Consider the following 23,179-nt stretch of genomic DNA (forward strand, 5'->3'; position numbering starts at 1 on the left):
TAAGGAGGCCTCGACTTGCTTCATAGGCTAGAGTTGAGACACATTCCCTTTCCGCCGATCTCCTTATCTATTGCGACAGTATTCAGCAGACTGGCGACTATCTTAGGCCACTCGCCTGGACAAGATACTGAGCGTGACCTCTGTGTGTCTCACCCTACCGAGGTGATCGCGTGCTGCACGTTCCGAGGGTTGATAGACCCAAGGCAAGGCTTCCTTACAAGCTCGGACTGAGCTATTTTGTTGCTAGAAGCCCCGGTCTCACTCGGTTCTGTCGTTTCAGTCTGGACGAGCTATTTGTCGTCTCTAGAGCGTCATTAGGTCTTTGAAGCCAGGTTCCTGCGGATTCCTGCGTATTTTAAACCGGCACGCTCTTGTATCTCCAAACCCAGCCTCGTTGCCTCCCCCGCCTTTAATTATCCCGGGCATACACGTATAACCGAGTCACAATAATGGCTACGATTGACTTCGATACTTCGCGCATCAACGCGTTCAGCGCGGAGGACTTCGAGACGGCCTCTATCCGCTCAGCTGCTCCCTCCTACAGTAAGTTATTTACAAGTTCAGCCCAGGCTGTCGCCAGCTGGCGAAGCTTGTGCCGGGATATGTCTCCGCCTTTACCTGCGCGCACATACATACATGGCGCGAAGTATAATGACTGCTGTGCCGCAATGCTGATATCAACATCGAACCCCAGTCTCCGAGGCGCCCTCCTATCACACCACCGTCTCAACCACGGAACCCATCCCACCCTACTCGCCGCCCCAGAACAGCAGCACCAACACGGCATCCCGCGCCGCGCACACTGGACACACCAGCTTGCTGCCGTCTCACACCGCACACATCCCGTCACCGGGCCTCCCACCAATTCCGCCCGCCCGCAGCTCCTCCTCCGACATCCCGTCCCTCGGCGCTTTCCGTATCCCGTCATGGAGTGTCAGCACAAACCCCATGTACCAGCGCGTGGCGACGCGGCGCGCGCAGGCCGCCATGTCCAGCGGCGAGGGCCTTGTGCGCAACGCGGCGAGGGTGCTGGAGAGGGTGAACGAGGAAAGCAGCGGCAGCGGCAGCGTCTCGCCCGCCGGCGGTGACGGCCGGGTGCGGCCCCTCGAGGACCCGTACCTGGTCGGCGAGGTAGCGGCTGCCAGGGCTAGGCGGGAGCGGCTTGCGAGGGAGAACGGGGACGACATTCTGCATAGGGAGGATAGGAGGTGGGACTGGTTTCTGGGTATGTTTGCTAAACCCCTGTTCCCTGCCGTTTCGGACCCGTTGCCTCGGGTCCCCTAACGAGCGTTGTTTCGGTGTCTTGGAGAGATCGGATTGATCACGGGGCTGACATTTGGCATAAATCGCAGGCCAAGTGAACGAGCGCGAGGAACGATCTACCAGCTGGAGACCGTTTCGTCGGGACATGCATAGCGGATCACGTATGAAGCTGGCCCGTCGTGTCGGTTCTGGGCGCTAGATGTCTCGGCTCGAACGCTCTGCTCACCCTTGGTACCTACGTTCGTGTCGTGGTGGTCTACGGAGCTCTTTCGGAATGGCGGCTGAGGTTTACTTCTGGTATCATACTTTTTACCGTTCTTGACCCTCATTGCAGGAGATGAGTTTCCCACTCTGCACTACAATATTCAAAGCATTGGCGTTGTTTCCTTTGTTCTTCTCTTTGGTATTTGGTTGTCATTATGGCGTTCTGGAAGAACCACATCTTCGTATCAGCATCATGCGGTGCCTGACTTTCTGGGAAGGACGACAACACATAATGATCATGTTGATGAAGCCCAGGATGGATGAAGTCTGTGCTGGAGGTGGTAAATCAAGTATGAAGAAATTGGATATTCTATTTACTCTGTCTGTGTGCATTCATTGTAAGGACCGGCAGAACGGAAGTGCCTCCTTGCGACCGGATAGAACCCTTTTCTGCCGTTGAGACACATCGTGACCACTTATATTTTATTGACCTAATATGCATTATAGAGCTATCCATAATATATACGTCATACCAACCTGCGCTGCGATCTTGCTCGTGTTTGTGAATACAGTGTTAGATAATCAGAGGCAAATGAGAGAGCCTTCTTTCACGAGATCGACTGGGTGACATGCTCCTACTGTCATTCATGCATCTGAAATCAGATTGCACACAGCTCTAGCACTGGACCAGCCGTACTCCAGATCGGTCTTAAGAGAAACAACAAAAATGGGGCAATACCGCCTTCACTAGGTTACCACAGTTTACTTCAATACTGAACTCACAGGAACTTGAATAGGAAGCTTGCGCAAACGGCTTTGCTTGGAAAGTATTCCCAGTGCCTTGTCAGGCAAACCGCACCGTGCCTTACACGAGTACATTGGGCAAAGAGAAAGAAAACCAAGAACCATACGGGGCAAGAGATGTAGTTCTCGGTAGCCTCGGACAGGAAGAGTTCCTTGGGTGGGTGAAATAACCCGAAGAACGCGATTTGGAAGAAAGGGTGCCAATAATGCAGAAAAGTACACGACGACGGTATGTGGTACTCCGGTGGAGATCAACAAGTGCCATGCTGAGTGATAGTAAGCGACACACTTTGCTGCAAAGTGCCTGTCACGTCTTCACACGCCGAGTCGGAACCACAACCAACCATAAAGCGTCTGCCTCGAGAGAAACGGAAGGATAGCCCGAGACTTTGTGAACCTCGGCGGAGCTGTCGTCATCATTATTGCAGTATGCACGACCGACGATGCGTGCCAGCTGAGAGTGGCTGACTGGCCCGTCCTTCAAGTTCCATCATTGTTATCATCGCACCGGCCCTCAAAACACAGGGATTCTGAGCCACATGGTAGCGTCTAGCACCTTTGCCTTCACAGCTCTATATGTGCCATGCGGAACCCATCGCGGTGCAGCGGGGCCTCAGCTTGTCGAACATCAGCTTCATTCTCATACAGCCCAACTCTACCTATGAACAGATTCCTGTAACGCCCGGCCATGCAATGATGTAGTCCCCACCCTGCGCAGAGCACAACTCTCTTGTGTTATTGATACAGCCAAGTCCCTCTGCCTGCCTTTTTCTTGTACGTATCGGTTCAACCATTTCTACGCCAAGCTTAACCCTTGCTCTTGGTGTTGAGGATCAAGGCGACGATAAGTCTGCGTTCCGAAAGTCAGTCGCCGGCTGCGAGCAGTAAATGTAAGTGAGGATCGAATGAAGAGAACTCACCCATAAAGACCCAGAACCTCCCCGAAAATGAGGATCAGAACCATGCCAACGAAGATGCGGCTTTGGGACATGTAGGCCCGCACTCCCTTGTCGCCCACCACACCAATGCAGTAACCAGCGGCGAGACCCGTCATGCCAACAGATATGCCGCACGCGAGATGCATAAAGCCGCTGAACAAGCTGTAGTTTGATTTCGGGTCGAGATCCTGGGCGATCAGGACGGAAATGACGAGGGAGTAAACAGCGATGATACCGGACATGACGACGGGAATGAGGCACTACAGACGAGAGTCAGCCGGCTGGTGGTCCTTGGGCCAGCGAAGGGGCAGAATAGGACTGCGGTCTAATTGATAGATTGATGTATGGATGCTTACCTTCATGATCAAGTCTGGCCTAAATGTTCCCACGCCAGCAATACCGATACCAGACTTGGCTGTGCCGTACGCGGCTCCTGCACACCCGAATATCATGGCTGCTGCGATTCCGCCCTAGGTGCAAGCACAATCGTCAGTCCATCCAGTCCAACACAAACATAGATACAGCATAGAGACATGGGCACAGGGCGATGGGTAGTGCGGGCATACCATGCCAATGAATGGCGCGAACTTGGGTGATAGCTCAGAATCAGCCATGATCGCGGTTTCTTCTGCTTGGGTGTTCTGGAATTGGCAGTCTCGCCAGGAATATGTGTCCCGTCAGAGCCGTTCGTCGGAGGCGTAGCAGTCTATGTCGGATCGAGAGCGGCTGTAGCAGCTTACGTGCTTGCTCCAACGGCTGGTCGGTGATGATGATGATGGTGATGATGAAGCTCGAAGGAGAGCTCCACGCAGCCACCCTACGCCTGGACGGGACTCGCTGCCAAGAGGGACTGGATCACGTGTAGGCCCGCGCTAGTCGGAGGTACATGTACCTGCACCTTAGGCTGTATGTGCATACCGTTTGCCCGTTTAGTCGCAGTACCTGCCGAATGAAGACCTTTTTGCTGCAGTTGGCTGTACCCATATACGACCCCAGATATCTGGAGACATAGTGCAGACATCGGACCGTGATGTCAACTACTGCACTTCAACGTCTTCAGGGTAGTTGGAATCCTGAAGCTCGTGTCGTAGTCAATTGCGGGATTGTCTCTCTTGGCTACCTGGGGCACCTACTGTCAACGGCTCCCGTCTGTTAGGCGGCCTGGTGACTCGCGCCTAGGTCTGTTGGCACGGGGTCCAGCGGCGCTAACAGCCCCGAGGCCCGCGAAATTTGAGTTCCATCCAAGCCTCTGGCTAAGATTTGGAGGCCTGCGTCCCGCGGTGATGACTGAGCTGCAGCTGCCAGGCTGAGACCGATCTCTGTTGACAGTTATGTACCGTATAGGTAATTCCTAAACCCCTGGAAGGCGGACAGGACAGCGGTGGGAGCCAAGCTCGAGCTGCTAGCAAGACGCATCTGTACCACTGAGCCGTGTGCATTTTGCTCTATGTTCGAGACGACGCTTTGCTCTGTCTGGGGCAAGAAAGTAACGGGCATCGACCGCACCCCCAAGGCTTTCCTTTTCGCTACCCAGTCTTGGTGGTTGCAATTCCGCATTGCCTTGCCTCGCTTGCATTGTTTCGGCTGCCACAGGGCCACGCCACCGTCCGTCCACCTGGACAACAGCAGCAGCAGCAGCAGTCCCAGCCATCCTTCTTCCTCAGTCCTCTCCCGACTCATGAGGACAGGCAGGCAAAGAGGCTCAAACCTAGCGCCTGAGGGACAAGACCCGACAAGGCATTGCAATGATTTGAAAGCGACTCGAATCACACAGACTAAGCGCAAGCACTGCAGCAGCAGCAGCAGCAGCAGCAACGGCAGTACCAGACACAGCATGACTTGATCGCGTCGTCTGAACTTGGTCCTTTTTCTATCCCCTGGCTATAACGAAATACCCCATACCCAACACCGTTGTCGATAATTATTATCTGATTGACCGATGCCACGCATGTTCCGATCCGCAAATAAATCTACCGTTTCTTCCAATAACGTCACAGCCATCGATCTCGGCCAGTGCTGTCCACAGTCGAAAGGGGGGTGCCGAGAGGTCCTCCGAACATTGAACCTTACCCACCACAACCCACGTCGCGACCCGATCCAATCCAAGCCAATCTACCCAGTCCAGTCCCAGTCCACTCCAATCCAAATCCAACCCACAATCGAACCTCGACTACAACCACAAGCCCACCTGCACCTTGCCCGACCAAGGAGCTGCACCACCGCGAGGGACCAGAGGCACCGAAGGCCTTGACAGATCTGTTATCTCAGCTCCAGGTTGGCGGCCGTCGAGGCCAAATCAATCGCCCCCGAGCAGTGCAGAACACAGCACGAGTAAGAGTACGGCCACCCAGGCTCCACACTCGGCCATTTTGCCATTCTCCCCTGCTGCTCCCGCCTGTCGTCCTGTCCAGTCATTCAACATCTCGTGCGTACGTAAGGTGCTGTCCCCGGTTGTTGCGACCTACAGCTGCACCTGAACTAAAGGGGAACAAACGGCACGTCGGCTTTGGCACTCAGCCTACTGCACTGCGACTTCTGATGGACATCCCGGCGAGTGCTGATAACAGCTCTTCTCAGTTCTAGCCATCCACACACGGCCCCTGACGCGCGCCATCCGCACCACGAGCCCGAGCCAGAGCCAGAGCCATGGCCGACTACCAACAAGACAGAATGCCTCCGAGGCGGCCACAGGAGTACGGCCAACATCCTCCTCAGCGAGATGCCGCCTACGCCAACATCTTCGGCGCCTCTCCAGGCCCCGGCCGATCGCACACGATGACCTCCTCGTCGCAGCCCCCTCCGATGATGCACTCCGATCGAACCCAGACGATGTCCTCGATGTCCTCGATGCAACGGATGCCTCCTCCTCGAGCACCCCCGGGGCCCGGATACGACCGAACCCGGACGATGGACTCGAGCATGGCAAACGGGTATTACCCAGGGCAAAGAACTATGCCTCCTGGGCCACAAGTGCCATCTCAACAGTACCTGCAGCAGCAACGGCAGCCTCAGGGCCCGCCAGGCCGGTATCCTCCCGGGCCCATCCCCCCAAGATTCGATCAGAGAGGACCACCAGCAGGCGCATACGGAGCTCGAACGCCGGCACAGAGATTCTATCAGAATGGTGCAGGCCCTGCTCCCGCGTTGAACTCCGACTCGTACCGATCCCAGTCCCTCGCCGGTCCTCCGAGGCAGCCGATGTATCAGCCCCAAGGCGGCTCACAGCAGGCCCCCGCCAATGCCTTCCGACATGCACCGTATAGTTCGACCTCTTCTCGCACAACCGCGCAGGGTCGCGTGGTGCCCGAACGCCATGATGAGAGGGCCATGTCAATGACCGGTGGCTATCCCGGACACGAACGTGATGCGCATCAGACCATGAGCGGAAGGGTCATCCCAAATAGGCGTGCGCCTTCGGTAGAGGTCTCACAGGACGGACAGAATGGGTACAACGGGTACGCGCCTGCTCCAGGGGCACAGACGAGGTCCAGTGTGCAGTCGTCGGCCAGCGGAGACAGCGGTAGAACCATGTCTATGGCTTCCACCATTGCGCCCTCCATATCCGAAAGATCTGACACCACCTTGACACATCGTCCATCCATGAGCTACTCTACCGTAGATGGGGTGGAACGGCCGCCCACGGCAAAGATACGGCCACCTCTGGTTTATCCTGCGCTTTTGTCTCGGGTGGGCGAGTGTTTCCGGGAGAAGATCATAACCGGCGACCGCACGAAAAACGAACTGACCTACAAGAACGCATTCAGTGGCTCAGAGGCGGTAGACGTGCTGTCATACATAATCAGGACCACAGACCGGAATCTTGCCTTGTTACTCGGCAGAGCATTGGACGCCCAGAAGTTCTTCCACGATGTCACGTACGAGCACAGGCTTCGAGACTCGGCTTCTGAAATGTATCAATTCCGGGACATTATGATGGAAGAAGGCAGCGACAAGCCTCCAGTGAACGGTGTCTTCGTCCTCTTGTCCGAATGCTACTCGCCAACTTGCACACGAGACCAGCTTTGTTACTCGATCGCCTGTCCGCGACGCCTGGAGCAAGTCTCGCGGCTGAATCTGAAGATAGGCGCCGGACTGAAGAAAGAAGAAGCCCCGCCAAACGACGACGATGATGTGGATCAGACGGACGAGCAGAAACTCTGGATCAACACGGTGCCAAAGGAGGTTGCCGATAGCGTGTCTGATAAGGAAAAGAAGAGGCAAGAGGTCATATCGGAGATCTGCTACACAGAACGGGACTTCTGCAAAGATTTGGAGTATCTGCGAGACTTTTGGATCAATCCTCTTCGATCGAAAGCATCGCCTATTCCTTCTCAACGGAGGGAAAAGGTGGTGCGCAATATTTTCAGCAACATCATTGATCACCCCAGTATCCATGCTGTGAGCTCCAAGCTGGCCAAAGGCCTCACGGATCGGCAGCAGAACGGCCACGTCGTGCGGAATATCGGTGACATATTTATGGAATGCGTTCCGCTGTTCGAACCTTTTATATTGTACGGCTCAAAGCAACTGGAGGCCAAATACGAGTTCGAGAACGAGCGATCGATAAATCCGCAATTCAGCCGGTTTGTGGACGAGATTGAGAGGCGGAAAGAGTCCAGAAAGCTGGAGTTGAACGGTTACTTGACCAAGCCAACGACCAGATTAGCGCGGTATCCTCTTTTGCTCGAGAACATCCTCAAATACACAGAAGACGGAAACCCGGACAAAGACGACATACCAAAGGTGCTGGTCATGGTGCGTGACCTCTTGACCAGGGTCAACGCTGAGTCTGGAAAGGCGGAGAACCGGTTCAATTTGCGGCGTCTGCATGACCAGCTCAAGTTCCGACCGAACGAGAAGGTGGACTTGAAGTTGACCGACGAGGGTCGTGAACTGGTCTTCAAGAGCAATTTCAAGAAGTCGCCAACAGAAAATACGGATATAACGGCATTCCTTTTCGATCACGCTGTTCTGCTAGTCAGGATAAAGCAAGTTGGCAAAGCAGAAGAAGTCAAAGCGTACCGCCGGGTAAGATTTATTTCACTCCTGAAATTTATGAGAAGAGCGCTGACCATCTTGTCCAGCCAATTCCGTTGGAGCTACTGTCCATCAAGGAGATGGAGGAAGTGATACCTTCAGCAGGCGCCCCCCGGAGATCTACCTCTGGCTTGCTGCCAAACATAAGAAACGAAGTCGGCAAGAAAGGAGAGGGCTGGCCCATTACGTTCAAGCACATGGGCAAAATGGGATACGAGCTGACCCTGTACGCGTCCACGCAAACCGGGAGGCAAAAATGGCTCGAGTTCATCGATGCTGCGCAGCAAAAGTTAAGGGCGCGCGTGGACTTCCTCAACACCACAATGATTTCACAAGCGTTCTTCACGGGCGTGAACAAAGTCAACTGTGTTGCTCCTTTCGGTCAGTCGAGCCTCCTACGTATACAATGATGGGCTTCTACTAATTTTGGCGAACAGACGGCGGCAGGAAATTGATCTACGGCACCGATGCTGGTATCTATGTGTCGGATCGCAAGTCTGGCGGCCAGCCCCGTAAAATCTTGGAGGCGACCAACGTCACCCAGATCGACGCGCTCGAGGAGTACCAGCTTCTCTTGGTGCTCTCAAACAAATCGCTCATCTCGTACAACCTGGCAGCGCTTGACCCCAACGAGTCCGCTCTATCCAAGAAGCCCAAGAAGATCCAAAGCCACTGCAGCTACTTCAAGGCAGGCATCTCCATGGGCAGGCATCTGGTGTGCTGTGTTAAGCCCACGACACTTTCAACCACCATCAAAGTGTACGAGCCGAATGATGCTATGTCCAAGAGCAAGAAACAAAAAGGTTTCAGCAAAATGTTCAACGCTGGCCAAGACGAGCTCAAACCGTTCAAGGAATTCTACATCCCAACAGAGTCCACATCTGTGCACTTCCTGAAGTCGAAGTTGTGCGTGGCATGTGCCCGCGGTTTTGAGGTCGTATCCTTGGAGACCCTTGAGACGCAGTCCCTGCTCGATCAGGCTGACACGTCGCTGGACTTTGTGGCTCGAAAGGAAGCCGTGAAGCCGATTCACATCGAGCGCCTCAATGGCGAGTTCTTACTTAACTACTCCGAATTCTCGTTCTTCGTCAACCGAAATGGTTGGCGAGCAAGGCCCGAGTGGAGAATTGATTGGGAAGGCACGCCACATAGCTTTGCGCTATCTTACCCCTGGATTTTGGCTTTCGAGCCCAACTTCATCGAGCTTAGGAATATTGAATCTGGTGCAGTGCATATCGTGCCGCACAAGAACATTCGCATGTTGCACAGCAGCACACATGAGGTGAGCAGACTGCATGATGGAGATCGTACGAATGAAATTTCGCTGACACCATACGTAGATACTGTTCGCATATGAAGACGAAAAGGGCGAGGACGTCGTTGAAGCCATGGATTTCTGGAAGAGTCAAAGGAAGAGCGTTATGCCTGATGGCGCGATGAACTCACCGGTCGGACATTATGCCAGAATTACACAATAGTAATAGGCGACTCACTCACGTCATGGACTGAGTTCCATGCGGACTGTCTGATTACGTCTCTTTTTACAGAGGCTCAGTACCTTCTGTCCGAGGACATTCTGCCGGCCACACCGGTCGCGGCCGCCGGTCGGGGTCTGTACCAGTGGTGCCGTGTGCTGAAGTGTGGAGAAGGACTCGACATCGACCTTCGCTGGCCGGTCTCTGAGGCTGCATTTGTATGCCCACGAATCACGTGTGATATACGGATTCAGACGCAGGCCACGTCTGTCATGCGCCCTTTGCGCCACCCTTACGCGCAACATGTGATGGCATCGCGGAGGAAACCCCTTAGATCAGCCGGATTCATTTCTTTGCCAACAATACACACCACATCTTCGATTCAACAAGACGACATATCTAATATCAAGACCGGCGGGACAAGGGTGGACAGGCTTAGACGGGTGCGCAGGCAACGGTCAGCGGGGGTGGCAGAATAACTAGGGGACGAGAAGCCACCACCTTTCACAATCCGAGACGACACAAATCCCATCCGAGGAGGACTGATGCACCGGAGCCATGAGGGAGGGGGGAGGGAAGGGGCATCGAGAGCGTCTGATGAAGCTCCTGGGTGCCGTTGTACTTTGTTTTCTGGTTACAGCAAGTGGGAGATCTACCTCACGAATGTGCGTGTTTAGAGTGTGGAAATTACTTTCGGCGACACGTGTTTGTTCTCATTTTCCCTCCCAGAGTTTTCCTCATCTCATTTGCAGAGCGGCGGCAGCATCCACCAAAGGGCACACACTTTAATAAGCATTGTATGCGAGATGGACACTGTTTTTCTTCTTGAAATTGATATGATACCACCACAACCACTGCCGTCGTCACGGCATTTTGACGTGCGTCATTCCAGCCACCGACATCGCATCGGGTTGTCTGGGCGAGAAGTGACTTGTCAATCAGATCGTCTCGTCTCCTTGAGCGGCATGTGTAAAGGGTAGCGTACCCGAAGGATCAGAAACGTTACACGGCCAGACTTTGTGGGTGGGCTGCCTTGATGCAACCGGACGGATGTGGCGTGAGGAGTGGGTGGTCGGTTGCGTTTGGGCACTCATCATTCAAATTGCAACATCACTGCAGCTCTCAAGACATTGGCTTCTGTACCCAAGGTGTCTATCGTCAGAAAGAGCGTGCATGCACACGGACTGACTGATATCTAGCAGTTTTGGCTTGTGAAAATGACAGACACACCTCCGCCGGGCAGATAGGGGGGCGTCATTCGGTAATTCTCCAGTGTCCCCCCCCCCTTCATTACTATTTGCCCCTTCATTGCGATCGAGCAACTGCCGAGGATATACAGTCGGAGACTCCGACCGTTCAGACATTCTTGCAATTGAAGACAGTGACGGGCCAAGTGGGCGCAAGACAGGGACGGACACTGGCCTGAGCAGTGTTGCTGAAGGTTTACTTTCGGACGCGCCCGATCTCTCTCTGTTACATTCAGGGGTCACTCGATCTACCGTGCCCGCATGATAGAGGCGAATCTCGGGGTCGGGGGAGAGAAAGAGGTATCGAGCATGCGGCGCGGCCTGCTGTCTATTTTTTTCCAACGCATGTACGCAATCAAGCAAGATGAGCCACATTGCCTCTCGTGTTTGCAGCTCGTGGAGGGAGAAGCTTTTGGGTGGGACCTCTCGGCATGACGGGATGTAATTCGGACGTCATTCAGGTTTGCCTCGTGTTGGGCCCTGCTTCCTCAGGAGACTCGGGCTTGCTGCCTTATGGCCCTTCACTGCGACCCTGGATCTCCTTGCGCGTGGTAGCATGGTCTGTCGAACGGGCAGACGGGCTACATACTGTGGAACATGTGTCTGTGTACTAGTCTACAATAAAGGTTGCGGTTCGCTGGGCAACAGGTACACTGATACTCTTTGCCCCATGCGTACCTAGGTATCCCAATACACTGCCTACCATGGACTCGGGACGCGAAACTTCCCTTGGCTCCCTCCTTCACGGTGGACACCTTCGTACCCGTGAACCGCATGGCTGTGCCACGCCCTCAATAAATCTTGTGGACCCGATATTCTGGAATCCAAAGGGTCCTCCTCTCTGGGGATCACCAAGATGGGTCGCAGCTGCGAGGGATCAGACGACACCCCGGCTCGGTTCGCCTGTGGGTGCCAAAGGAACTGGAAGAAGGCCCTGCGGATCATACATTCGAATGTATGCTTTCCCCCATCAGGCATGAACGGTCGCACATCATGTATTGGAATCGTGGTTAGAACCGTCTGATGTCTTTGTCAAACGTGAGCAGGGCCGGCGAGAATCAATCACATCCCTGCCGTGGATCCAACTGTCAAAGAGCGCCGGAGGATTTCTGTGACGTCCGTAGTGTTGAGATCGCAAATTGGGGATTGGCTTCAGAATCAAGGGCCATGTGCGTCTCGGTGCAGACAAATACTGATACGGGAAGCTAGGCGACGCCCGGTGTGTCCGGGGGAGTGCACATCCGGCTGGCAATGAGGAATAGAGAAATGAGGGCATTGGAAATCCGAGCTTGATGACGACCTCCGTCATCGCAATCAATTGTTCGTCCGCCGTTGTATTATTGACTGGTGTTGCATTAGCAGCATGCAGTCAGGGCTGCCCCCATCGCCAAGGAGGCCTCGACCACCACTGTAGATCTGCCAACTCTAATTCCAGTGCATGCTGTGTGCTTTGCTGTACCGGTTCGCTAGTCGCTAGTCGCAAGCGTGGCCAGCATGATTGTGGCATACCTTTCGCGACACCGCCCGAACTTTCCCGCCCACAGGACTGTGGAGCGAGAGGCCGGGTGTTTGTTTCGTTTCACAGGCAGGGCCTCGACTGAGCGCGTAGCAAGATGGAGGATAGAGATGCATGCTAGCATTGATAGGCGTTGCTTGGATGGTTACCGCACCGTGCGGTGGGACACCCGTGCGAGGCAGTAGGGAAGATCCTCGACGCATGGGCGGGAGGACGCTCGTTGTGGCACATTCCGCGATGGGGAGGGGCCAGTCTCGGTCCGCCAAATGGGAAACTGAATCTGCTCAGCCCAGCTGGCTGCAGCCAAGTTCCTTGGATTGCCACGGTACTGGGCATGAGAGACGAGCACTTGCACGCCATGCCCCATGGCGCCACATTTCACACCTTCCACACCTCAGAGATGCGGCTCTGATACGTCTCCCGTCGTTGACATGACTGATGGAGTCTCCGCGGGTAACCTTATCCAGACTGCCGCAAATGCACGTCGGGTCGGGGAGGGTGTGTGAGGAGTCTGCAGCAGAAGACCGTCCAATCTGGTCTCGCCTGAGCTTCGACCGGCTTTGTGGGAGTGAGGAAGACCTGGGGGACCGGTGTGTTCGGGAGCGAGGGCTAGAGTCATGCCCGATGTGAGGAGCTGCTTAGCCCAGATATTTTGCCCGCGGCGAGTAACGAACAGGTTCTGTCGACGTGGCACGCTTTAGAGATTACAGTAGATATCATTGATCCGGCATCTTATGCTGTCGTATCCCGGATTGGGAAAACCGACAATCTTTGCGATCAAAACGTGGTGAGATGGGCGCAGGTAAGCTCGAAAGGGGGGGTTGGAATTGCCTTTACCCTCCCTGCCTCTGCCATGCACGTTCTTACGCGTGCGTGCATGTCGTGTGCGTGTGTGCGCATGCAAGCCACCATGACGAATGTTGGGGAAGTCGTCGTTTGTACAACTCAATCCGTTGGGTTACTAGTACCTGGTAGCGGGGCCAAGGGAGTCCAGGCCAGCGTTAGCAGACAAGAGGCGTTGTACCTGACACCCTGACAGTTCCGGCGGCATCTGACGGCAGCCTCCTGTTAGTCTCGCAGTTGACGTGCTAGAGCCGCTATAGGTCCTATAGACCAGATGCTAGAGATACTAGACAGCTGGACTAGTCCTTGGTGCTAGGGGTGTGACACTGGCCTGTCCAGCCTGTGAGGAACGGGACGGATATTTTTGCTTCAGGGACGGATCCTAGCGGTACCAGACAGTCACTGTCACAGATTGAACCGCTGTGTCCAGATGCATCGTGCGGAGCAGGAGTGGACCGACGTCTCGGCATCCGTAGTCCCTATATCTGACTGGGCGATATCATTGTTGTTTGCCGCTGGGTTTGGCCTCGACTTGAAGGTGTGTTGATGCCAGTCTAGACTTGCCACTGTCCCGGATATCGGGACGATGAGAAACTATTATTGACGATCTTGGCTCCCATTCGCCGGCCTGCAACTACCGGCGTGTGCTGTCTTTAGTATCATCCACCAGAGCCAGGCGTGTCAGCGAATTGAACGTGGCAGTGGCAGAGCACCGAGATTCACAGGCTCAAGCTTCATGAATGTGAAGCCGCCAGACGAGATCGGGCTGCTGCGCATTCATGCATATTATCACTCGACAACTGGCCCAGATGTCCAGGCATTTCGCCTGCCGGTTGAGCGTTGCGACAGAACTAATGTATCCGTAGTGGCATGCCGTGATCATAGCCAAGTATCACTATGAGATAATTAAGACGAACATATATCGGTCCACCGAACCGGCTGTAGTCAAAGGAATCAAGGGATATCCACTCGCGCCAGCATCGACCTGCGGCTTATCTGCATTGTTAGCTCGCTCTCGACGGACAGACGCGGCGAAAGGCTGGTGTCGAATTCGATGTTACGGGCTGGGACAAGAGTTTCGACGTCGTAGCGGGCTGCAGCCTCCTCTCAGCACTGCATTGCACCGCACCAGCCGGTCCAACCGTCCTGATTCCTGACGTTCAGACCTGACTGGCTCGGAACTCCATCCCGGTCTGCTGGGTTCAGCCCAGTCGTCGATTGTGATGCAAGCCGCCAGGACGCTCCTTGCACCGTGAGAAGTCTGGGCCCTATGGTAGTTCTGACTTGTCCCTCCTTGTGCGGGACCTTCTCGAAACCAGACTTTTCCAACAACCCAGTCCTGGGTTACATAGGTACCTCGAGGGGAAAGCCACAGTGCCGCACGCAGTCTTAACGGCTGGTGCAGGCCTGTCCTGATCTGCTCGGCTCGCTAACCGACGAAACTCGAGGCGAAACTGAGCAGGTAGCTGATCAGAACCTTCAGACGGTGCGGGAACTCCCCTTCTCGGCACCATGTCCCAAGGAGGAGTCTGGCCGGCGGGCAATTTCATGCCCATCGACAACCTTGGAACGAGCACACAATACGACGATTTGATTGATGGCCGGGCACGACAGGCGGCAAGAGGTGCTGTGTCATTTCCAAGAATATCTCCTTCTGTGCTCCGCAATGCTGCCGAGTCTCGGTCCGTGTTAAGTTCACACAAGTCTGGTAACGCACGGGGAGAAGTACCCGTCCCGACTCTCATGCAACCGAAGTGTTGCCAGCCGCCTTGGTAGCGGTCACAAGAGGTGGTTGGCGCTGGGGTGGGCATCTTGGTTGTGAAGGAGATCCGATCCATCAAAGCTGAACCGTGGACAAGCGTCGTAGCTGGACGAGATGAGGTCTGAGGGCGGGTATCTTTGCACCGCTATGCCGCGCCACCGTTGTAACGGTTCAGCGCAAATGATATGGGGAAGATACGAAGCTGCAAAAGTCAAATATCAAGATAAACCTCTGCTATGCGTCTTGACAAAGACGGGTTACCCTGGGCTCGCCAGGGGCCGGCAGGGACGAAGCTTAAGCTCGGGGTTTCGAACATGATTTGCGAGTTGTTTGCTTTGTCGAGCTGTCTTGGACTACCCGGTCACTAAGCTCTGAGTGGCCATGCCCACTACCACCATATCTCTATAGCTCGAGTCGAAAGAAATATAAAGCTTCGCTGGTTGATCTTTTCCCTTTCCCTCGACTCTTTGTCCTTGACCCAAGATAAATCAGTTGCTCAACCCAAAGTTGCCGAACATTGAACGTTTTCGTCGACTCGAGCCGACTTCAACCACCAGCTTTTCAAGCCTTGGCCAACCCAATAGTCTTATCTCGCCTTGTACATCGCCTTTGTCATCCCCTCGACTCTACCTCCTCATCCCACCTTGCGTTCAGTTGATCTGAATACTCAATTTCGAGGTCTTTTAAATATCACTTAATCAACATGTCTTCATATTGTGCCAACTACTACGTAAGTTCCAAACTCGAGTCTGTGTTCTCAAATTTTTGGTAAGCCAAAACTGACATCTTTCATCTAGGGCTCTGTCAACTGCCACAACGTTGTCAACCGGTTCGGCGACCGGTGCAAGCTCTGCCTTGCTCTGAAGAGCGGCGCGTCCCTCACAGACGGCATCCTGCCTGAGGACAAGTACCGCAAGAGCAGCTCCGCCGTTGAGGCACCGAGGAAACACCACCACCGAAGCCACGATGGCTCTAGCAGGTCGATTCGAGTGGACTCGTCACGACACAGATAATCAGCACAGTCAGGACCTACCTGATATACGTTTCACAAAAGCATGACGACAACACGTACACCTAGTTGATCGTCGATCAAAATCATAGAAACACATGGCGTACCGGGGCTCATTTTGACATCAAAGGGCCGGAAAAAGTAACGGGGTCGAAGGGTACCCCCATGAGCTTCTGCAACCCGAGGTTATCGGTGATGACTGGGAACCGTGATGAGGCACGGCGGATTGGTGTTTGGACTGCATGGTAATTTTATACGGCGCTGTAGGGGATTTGGTGTGCATTCAGCGGCATTGCGGTGGCCCGTAGTTGTCAGTTGGAGCCAGGATAGGGACCAAGGTCTCCCCAGAAGAGTCACAAAGACTCTGGGTATAGATGTGAGCATCAGACAGACTGAATTTGAAGCAAGTTGGTCTCGGACATATCTAATCGTGTGCGTCGTGATGATCTGCTTCGACAATGTGTGAACGCAATGCTATATATAGGGAACGTAAACATAACGCCGGCTTTCCCAATTGCTGGCCAGTGATCCTTGGGGCTACTCAACAACCTGGCCAGTTCCAAAATCTTCGATCTTCATAGCTAGAAAACCAGTGCGGCCATGGACAGATCAATACAGCCGTCGCTGGTAATACACAGGTTCATCACCCTGAGACAGCCTCATGATCTCCTCCTTGATCAGTCTCCTCCTCTCCGCCCTACTGACAGGCTTTTTCGTCCCGTCGTTCGGGTCCTCGGTATCCTCGTTCGGTGTTTGCTCGCCCTCTGCCCTCACCTCCCATGGAGCCGGCTGCGGCTTCGTCTCCACCGGTGCATGTTGCTCTTCTTGGCGCTGCTCCCGCCCATGTGCCTCCGCATCTTCTGTTTCTTGCTGCAGCTTCTCAATCGCAAGTACTCTTTGCTGTTGCTGCTCGCCCAATGATTCTGGAACGGTCTCCTCCTTCACATCGACCGCCACTTCGCCACCCCCGCCCTCGTAAAGAGCGGGGTTCTGGCCACCAGGTTCATTAGACACAGCAATGCGCTGCCTGGTAGGTCGGTTGTACTCGTCAAGCACGACGATCGTGCCGTCTGCGAGCTCAGTGGTGTCTTGCCTAAACCGGTCGGGGAGGTATATCTGAGGCGAAGGATTCGGCCTTATTGCAGCGCGTAGATGCCCTACTGTGCGTTGCTGAATCACGTAGCCACTGAGGAAGAGAGCTGTGGTAAAAGCAATGACTGTCGTTGCGTTAGTCCTGGGTCGGGCGACAATGACGTGAGCAGCGAGCTGGGGGTGTGGAAGGCCTACCGATGGCTGAGGAGATAGCAACAGACACTTGCGACGATGTGAGAAGCACCATGGTTATCGAATAAGTAAATATATTCTAGCTCGAGCGGCAGAAGCTGAGTACTGGTGCAGAACAATTGAGAGACAGGCCAAGCCAGAAACGGACTCGAGGCGGGAGAGCACAGGCTGTATGTACTTTGTATCCATTCCCAGCCGCGTTGGAGCCGTCGGGAAGCCGTTTTATTGCTCCACTTTCCGAAACGGGCAGCAGGAAAACAAACTGAACGGGGCAACGCTATCGATAAGCGTCATACTGGGAGACATCCTTGTACCCGCGTACCCTGCCGTCATCCCACCTGCCGCCCACCCACCCTTTCCGCTGTGGAGCTTTCGCGTCTGCAAAAGCTCCAACATTTTGCATCTGAAAGTCCGGGGAAGCAAATTGCGCTCATCCCATCGATCTTGACCAAACCAGAGATTCAAGACCTGCTGCTTGTGAACACCCACTACGCGACGAATTCGACTCTTGCGGCAAGACCAGCCACATTTCGACCTGGGAGTCCCGGGAAGAATCATCGATCAATACCACCGGGCCAGATTCTCGAATCCGTCCTCGACCAACCTCCCACAAAGGTGCTCGAGCTCGCCCCCCCTCGACCGAATGGCCGAACGAACCCACCGTGCCGATGAGCGGCGTTTCCTCGATGAGCGCGGTGGCGATGTCCGCCTGACTCCAAACGGGCTGAACCCAGCCAATGTTATGGAGAAAGCTGTGCGCGAGCGAATCGTCGACAGCTACTTCTACAAGGAGCAGTGCTTCGGTGTCAACGAGGCTGACATTGTTAACCGAGTGGTGGACCATGTGTACTTCATTGGTGGAACCTACGGCAGCACACAAAAACCGACGCCTTTCCTGTGCCTCGCCTTCAAGCTGCTGCAGCTGGCGCCTGGGGATGATATACTGAAAGAGTACCTGGAGTATGGCGGCGACAAATTCAAGTATCTGAGAGCCCTGGCTGCTTTCTACATCCGGCTGACACGGCGGGCGAAGGACGTCTATCTTACGCTGGAGCCGTACCTGGAGGACAAGAGAAAGCTGAGGCGGAAAGGCAGGGCTGGCACGAGCCTGACGTACATTGACGAGTTCGTGGACGACTTGTTGGTCAAAGACCGCGTATGCGGCACAAGTCTCTTAAAGATGCCCAGCCGGGATCTGTTGGAAGATCTTGACGAGCTGGAGCCAAGGATTAGTCCATTGGGGGATCTGGAGGACCTGCTTGAGGAAGACGACGAAGAGGTGGCGAATGGACGCGGCAGTGAGGATGACAGGAGAAGCGAGTCGGACACAGATGATAGAGATGATGAGGACAGAGCGCGAGACCAGATGGAGATCGATCGTGAAGAAACACCTCAGAGCCCAGACCGAACCCCCTGAGGTCGCAGTATACAAAAGCCTCCCCAACAACGCGCTGGAGTAGTCGCATGATACGGCTTCAGATTATATCGCCCCACCCAAGGAGCTTGAACATACCCACCATGACCATGGCGACACAACTCCTGATATCACCGATATACAAGGCCGGCAATGCAGTATCCATGCCGCCCCATCTTCATTGTAGAGATGAGTACACTAGGACGATGTCACTGGCTTGGTTTCGCGACCTTACGACCTCGCGATTCAGAAAAGGCACGGCAACTTTCTCGAGGTGTCTTGACAGATCATGCTCGTCCAGGATGTCTACCTCCTCGAAACACTGCACTGGGTGTGATCAGCCGCGCCAAATCAAAGACATGTCATCTTGTGACACTTTCGACCTCCCTCTCGTCGACGGTGCAGTGTGTGCTTAGCGTGTGCCAAGCACAAATGCTCGCTGACGCAACAATACCCCCACACCTATCGACAGAGACATTCGAATGGATCTTTCCGGCGAACTGTCTCCTCATATGAGCAGTTGGCAGAGTTCATACTCTGTGCGATGAGCCAGCGATGAGCTAGATAGATCCTCAACATTAATGGCACCACGGCCCCCGCAACCTCGCATTCATCAACCGAAGCACAAAATGCACATCTTGTATACCATAAAGGGATGATGATGCAGAAAACACCTGTATCAACATTGACAGTAGACTACTTCACTGCAACTGCACTAATGACCATGTTTAATATATCGATATATCCAATCAGAGAGGAAGTGGCTGGTGGGAGGGTACGTCATATCCCAGGCCCTGTTTTTTCGCCACACACCCTCAAGCTGACGTTCAAGACGGCAGCACAGGCTCGCAGATCTGTGGCTGACCTGATATCTGACAAGGAATTCAATTAAACCACAATTAAAACACTTCATTTACCAAGCTCTGTGAATATCAAATCACAGAGACGCTCTACTCTTGCCAAAATAGCCTCCCCTCACTCCTGCTATCATGCCGAACGAGGGTCTAATCCCCTCTATTCAACGCCAGATCCGTAATGGAATCGGGTCAGCAGGCGACACAGTAGGCAACTACGTCAACAGCAACGGCAAGGCCATTCAAGACGCGGCCACCGCAGCCGGCCGCAGGGTCGACGGCGTCGCGCGAAGCATTAGCAACTCGGGGACGAGCGCGAGCAAATCGACGAACAACGGGTCGCGAGCCGCGGGCACATACGTACAGAGTGTAGGCCGGGGCGTAAGCCAGCAGATCGGCAGCTACTCTAATTACGCCGGGAGACAGGTCGGGGCGGCGGGGAGGTATGTTGATGGGAGTGGCAGGGCCGCCGGCGGCCGGGTAGGGGACTTTGGGAACTCGATCAAGGACAAGAGCGGGGCCAGGGGCGCGAAGATGACTACGCCTCAGAATCCCTTGGGCTTGAGTGGGAAACGTGCTGTGTGATGGAATGGAGATGAAGGCATGGTAGAGATTTTGGTGTTTGTCTGGTCGCACAAGCAAAGCGACCTTGAGACTGTGGTATTTTGGGGGATTTGGTATTTGCTTGCTCGCGTACCCAAACGTTTTGCGCGGGAGCTGTTCTGCGCTCCTCTGTTCTCCTGGTGAATACACGATGATACCCTTTCCAACACCTGTGGGGCCTAGTAGCTCATCCTCGATGAATCATGATTGTTCCTCATGACATTTATTTCTTACTCCCACACGTAGATGACAATTAAATAAATAATAAAAACAGATGCACCTGTGCCTAGCACGTAATATCATACGTATTGAAGAACCCCCCAAAATGCCCGCTTGCCCTCCCAAGATCATCTTATGATGACAAACAGGATATTGGCTGGTGGTGACCAGGCATTTTGGGCTCTCACGCTCCCTGTCCTCGGATCTTTCTGCTGTTTGGCTCCTTTTTGCTCTAATGTGGGCTCAAGATGGAAATAAATTAGGCCTACCGGCTCTGATCGTAATTCATTGCAAGTTCCAGATTCATAAACAATTGAATCAGGAAACCTTGGAACTACCCAAGCATATTCATCCCAACTCCGTCATAGGGAGCATATACCAACGCAAAACTTATTTGAAATGCCCAACTTTCTGTTTACAAGTGATTGGCATGCTGTTGTTCCCATGTTTTTCTAGTAGACTAGTATGGACGGTAAATTCATAATTGATTGGATAATGGGGAGCTGTATCCCTAGACACGCGGTCATATATTGTTTGAAATGTGGAGAGTATCTGCCTGTCTTGAGGCTATGCCCCTTCAACCGGGAGTCAGACCAGCTTGCCTACGCGTACTGAGATTGAAAATGACAAAGAACAATTGTCACTAGCTCTACCTAGATCGACTAATCTTGTATTCTTTTGTGATAGTATTTGCTAGACGAACCTTTTGAGGGTGTTGAGCAAAAGAATGCCCGGAAGATAGTTCTCTGACATTGCAGAAGGTGGTCAAGTAAGAATCCGAGGTATGCTGGGAACCGAAAAACAAAGGCATCTCTACTTAATCAAAGCTAGATGCCTTGGACGTCTTTGTCAGTGGCCACAGGAGAAAAGTATTCTTGTTCCAATAATTACTATCCATGCTTTATAGCTGACCTTGGTATGAAATATTCTAAGAAACCTAGAAGACATTGTGCAAATTATATACCCGGGTGCCTAGATGCGTGACAGAATGGGATACCTTGATATCATACGACGCGACTGAGAGAAAGTTTGAATAATTGACCTTCAAACTCATGCCACGTTCTCAGAATCTCAAAACAGACATTGGCAGCAAGTAGGATAGCGAAGAGATGTCGACACCTCTTAGGGTGCAAAGTGATGCTGACAAATACGTTTTCGTTTCCACGATTTCGAGCCCAAAAACTCACAGGTATTGCAGTGGATCAAACCTTGCAGTGATCGAGCGAATAACAGTAGAAGAATTTGACAACCTTAGGCGAGCTGGCAAGAATCATCCCAATATCATGCGGTACGTTGGTAACTTGGGTGAGAAGATTGTGGCGGGACATAAAACGTCCACGAAGTTCCTGCTTTTGATGGAAGGGGCTGATGGCGGTACCTTGAAGGACCCCATCACACATGTCAGCAGTTTTAATCCTGCTCACAGGCCGAAAGTCGTTCTACCGGCTGGATTGCTCTGTCACGTCGTGGCCAGCATCATCGAAGCCGTACTGTACCTAGAGACGTCTCTTACCATGCCTATGCAGTATATTGACTGCCATATTGGGAATGTTGTCTTCCTTCGACGTCCTTCGCCATGGCATCCGGTCAGAATCTTGGATTTCAATAGGGTCCATCCTGGGGGTGAAGGGTGTCCATCTCCAGCGGTTGTGGTCTTGACGAGGAGCATGCTACAGAATCGTTCTGTCTTGGCCCGGGAGTTTGTCGACGTCCTCGAATAGCTATCAGCGCCGCTGATTAGTCTGGAGACACTACGAGATACTCAAGCTGTTGCGGTGGCCAGAGCTGGGAAGTCTGATTCGACCCGAATGACCCGGTGGCTGAGTGAGCAATTTGGTTCATAAAGGTGGACCTGTGACAGCATCGTCATAGCCCTTTGCTTCTCGCCAACTAATTCCAACAATACTCACACAATGCCAAGAACAGTATGTACCCATGTGACTGCAATTTTGTCTCCAGTACCAATATTAAGTGATGTTCCAGAGCCCTCCACCTCCCTAAATGTATGATGTTCCTGTGGATATACTAGTCCCAGTTTCAATATTGTGTGTCTATGGAAAACCACCTGGTAATAAACTCCATCATCACCTCAGATAACATCTATATATAACACCCATTTCAAAAGCTTTGATATTTGCCGACGAATGTGCTTTGGTCTGCTGCTGAGCTTCAAGATGTGCGAATTTAGACTTCGGGGTCAGGCTATGCCAAATGTCATGCACCTCCTGTTCCCATATCTCTTCGTCCCACCTCATCGCTAGCAGGATGAACGTACATTTAAGGTTCAAAATGTCTTACATTCCTGGTTATTTTACAAGTATAATAATAAAAACAAATCCTATACTGATTATTAAATTATTCCTTCAACTTATTACTCACCATATCTCGAAACGAGGTAGAAAGTATTGGACTGATGGTATAATTCCGAAACGAAGAGACAGGGGCTGAATCAGTTTCCCGCTCTGCGATCCGGCGCGTTGAGTAGTGAAGCCCGGGGAATAATTCGAAAATTAGTGCAAAATTTGTCTTTGTCCTTGCGCTTGTGAAATGTTTGGCGCCGCGGGACGTCTTGAGACTAGAGCGTGCAGTCATCCTTGCACGAAGCTTTTGACTTCTCAAACCAGAACTCAGCAGTGGACTGCTACCGTAGCACTCCTTTCAAATTGACAAAATTGGCTGAAAATGAACTGTTTGGACCATGGCCTTC

At 53.2% G+C, this 23,179-nt stretch overlaps 7 protein-coding genes across 7 annotated transcripts; 5 read left to right on the plus strand and 2 right to left on the minus strand.

Moving 5' to 3' along the window:
- Positions 1-449: 449 nt before the first annotated feature.
- J7T55_011526 (uncharacterized protein) lies at positions 450-1,462 on the plus strand (the record flags this gene model as incomplete). The annotated part of the gene is made up of 3 exons (XM_053135446.1): positions 450-543; positions 695-1,225; positions 1,353-1,462. The coding sequence occupies 3 exons, from the start codon at positions 450-452 to the stop codon at positions 1,460-1,462; spliced, it is 735 nt and encodes a 244-aa protein (XP_052999333.1).
- A 1,616-nt stretch (positions 1,463-3,078) lies between these two features.
- On the minus strand, positions 3,079-3,823 carry J7T55_011527 (vacuolar atpase proteolipid subunit c; the record flags this gene model as incomplete). Its single annotated transcript, XM_053135456.1, has 4 exons — positions 3,079-3,121; positions 3,192-3,469; positions 3,566-3,679; positions 3,776-3,823. The coding sequence occupies 4 exons, from the start codon at positions 3,821-3,823 to the stop codon at positions 3,079-3,081; spliced, it is 483 nt and encodes a 160-aa protein (XP_052999334.1).
- A 2,032-nt stretch (positions 3,824-5,855) lies between these two features.
- On the plus strand, positions 5,856-9,724 carry J7T55_011528 (uncharacterized protein; the record flags this gene model as incomplete). The annotated part of the gene is made up of 4 exons (XM_053135466.1): positions 5,856-8,237; positions 8,294-8,627; positions 8,684-9,528; positions 9,587-9,724. The coding sequence occupies 4 exons, from the start codon at positions 5,856-5,858 to the stop codon at positions 9,722-9,724; spliced, it is 3,699 nt and encodes a 1,232-aa protein (XP_052999335.1).
- A 6,068-nt stretch (positions 9,725-15,792) lies between these two features.
- J7T55_011529 (uncharacterized protein) lies at positions 15,793-16,102 on the plus strand (the record flags this gene model as incomplete). Its single annotated transcript, XM_053135477.1, has 2 exons — positions 15,793-15,819; positions 15,887-16,102. The coding sequence occupies 2 exons, from the start codon at positions 15,793-15,795 to the stop codon at positions 16,100-16,102; spliced, it is 243 nt and encodes an 80-aa protein (XP_052999336.1).
- Positions 16,103-16,707: 605 nt separating this feature from the next.
- Positions 16,708-17,437, minus strand: J7T55_011530 (uncharacterized protein; the record flags this gene model as incomplete). The annotated part of the gene is made up of 2 exons (XM_053135488.1): positions 16,708-17,315; positions 17,386-17,437. 2 exons carry the CDS (start codon positions 17,435-17,437, stop codon positions 16,708-16,710), a joined length of 660 nt encoding a protein of 219 aa, XP_052999337.1.
- Positions 17,438-18,025: 588 nt separating this feature from the next.
- J7T55_011531 (prp38 family protein) lies at positions 18,026-18,799 on the plus strand (the record flags this gene model as incomplete). Its single annotated transcript, XM_053135499.1, has 1 exon — positions 18,026-18,799. The coding sequence occupies one exon, from the start codon at positions 18,026-18,028 to the stop codon at positions 18,797-18,799; it is 774 nt and encodes a 257-aa protein (XP_052999338.1).
- A 986-nt stretch (positions 18,800-19,785) lies between these two features.
- On the plus strand, positions 19,786-20,235 carry J7T55_011532 (uncharacterized protein; the record flags this gene model as incomplete). The annotated part of the gene is made up of 1 exon (XM_053135510.1): positions 19,786-20,235. The coding sequence occupies one exon, from the start codon at positions 19,786-19,788 to the stop codon at positions 20,233-20,235; it is 450 nt and encodes a 149-aa protein (XP_052999339.1).
- Positions 20,236-23,179: the final 2,944 nt, after the last annotated feature.

This window comes from Diaporthe amygdali (genome assembly GCF_026229845.1).
Source record: "Diaporthe amygdali strain CAA958 chromosome Unknown NODE_2_length_3802984_cov_64_841326, whole genome shotgun sequence".
NCBI classification, from domain to species: Eukaryota; Fungi; Ascomycota; class Sordariomycetes; order Diaporthales; family Diaporthaceae; genus Diaporthe; species Diaporthe amygdali.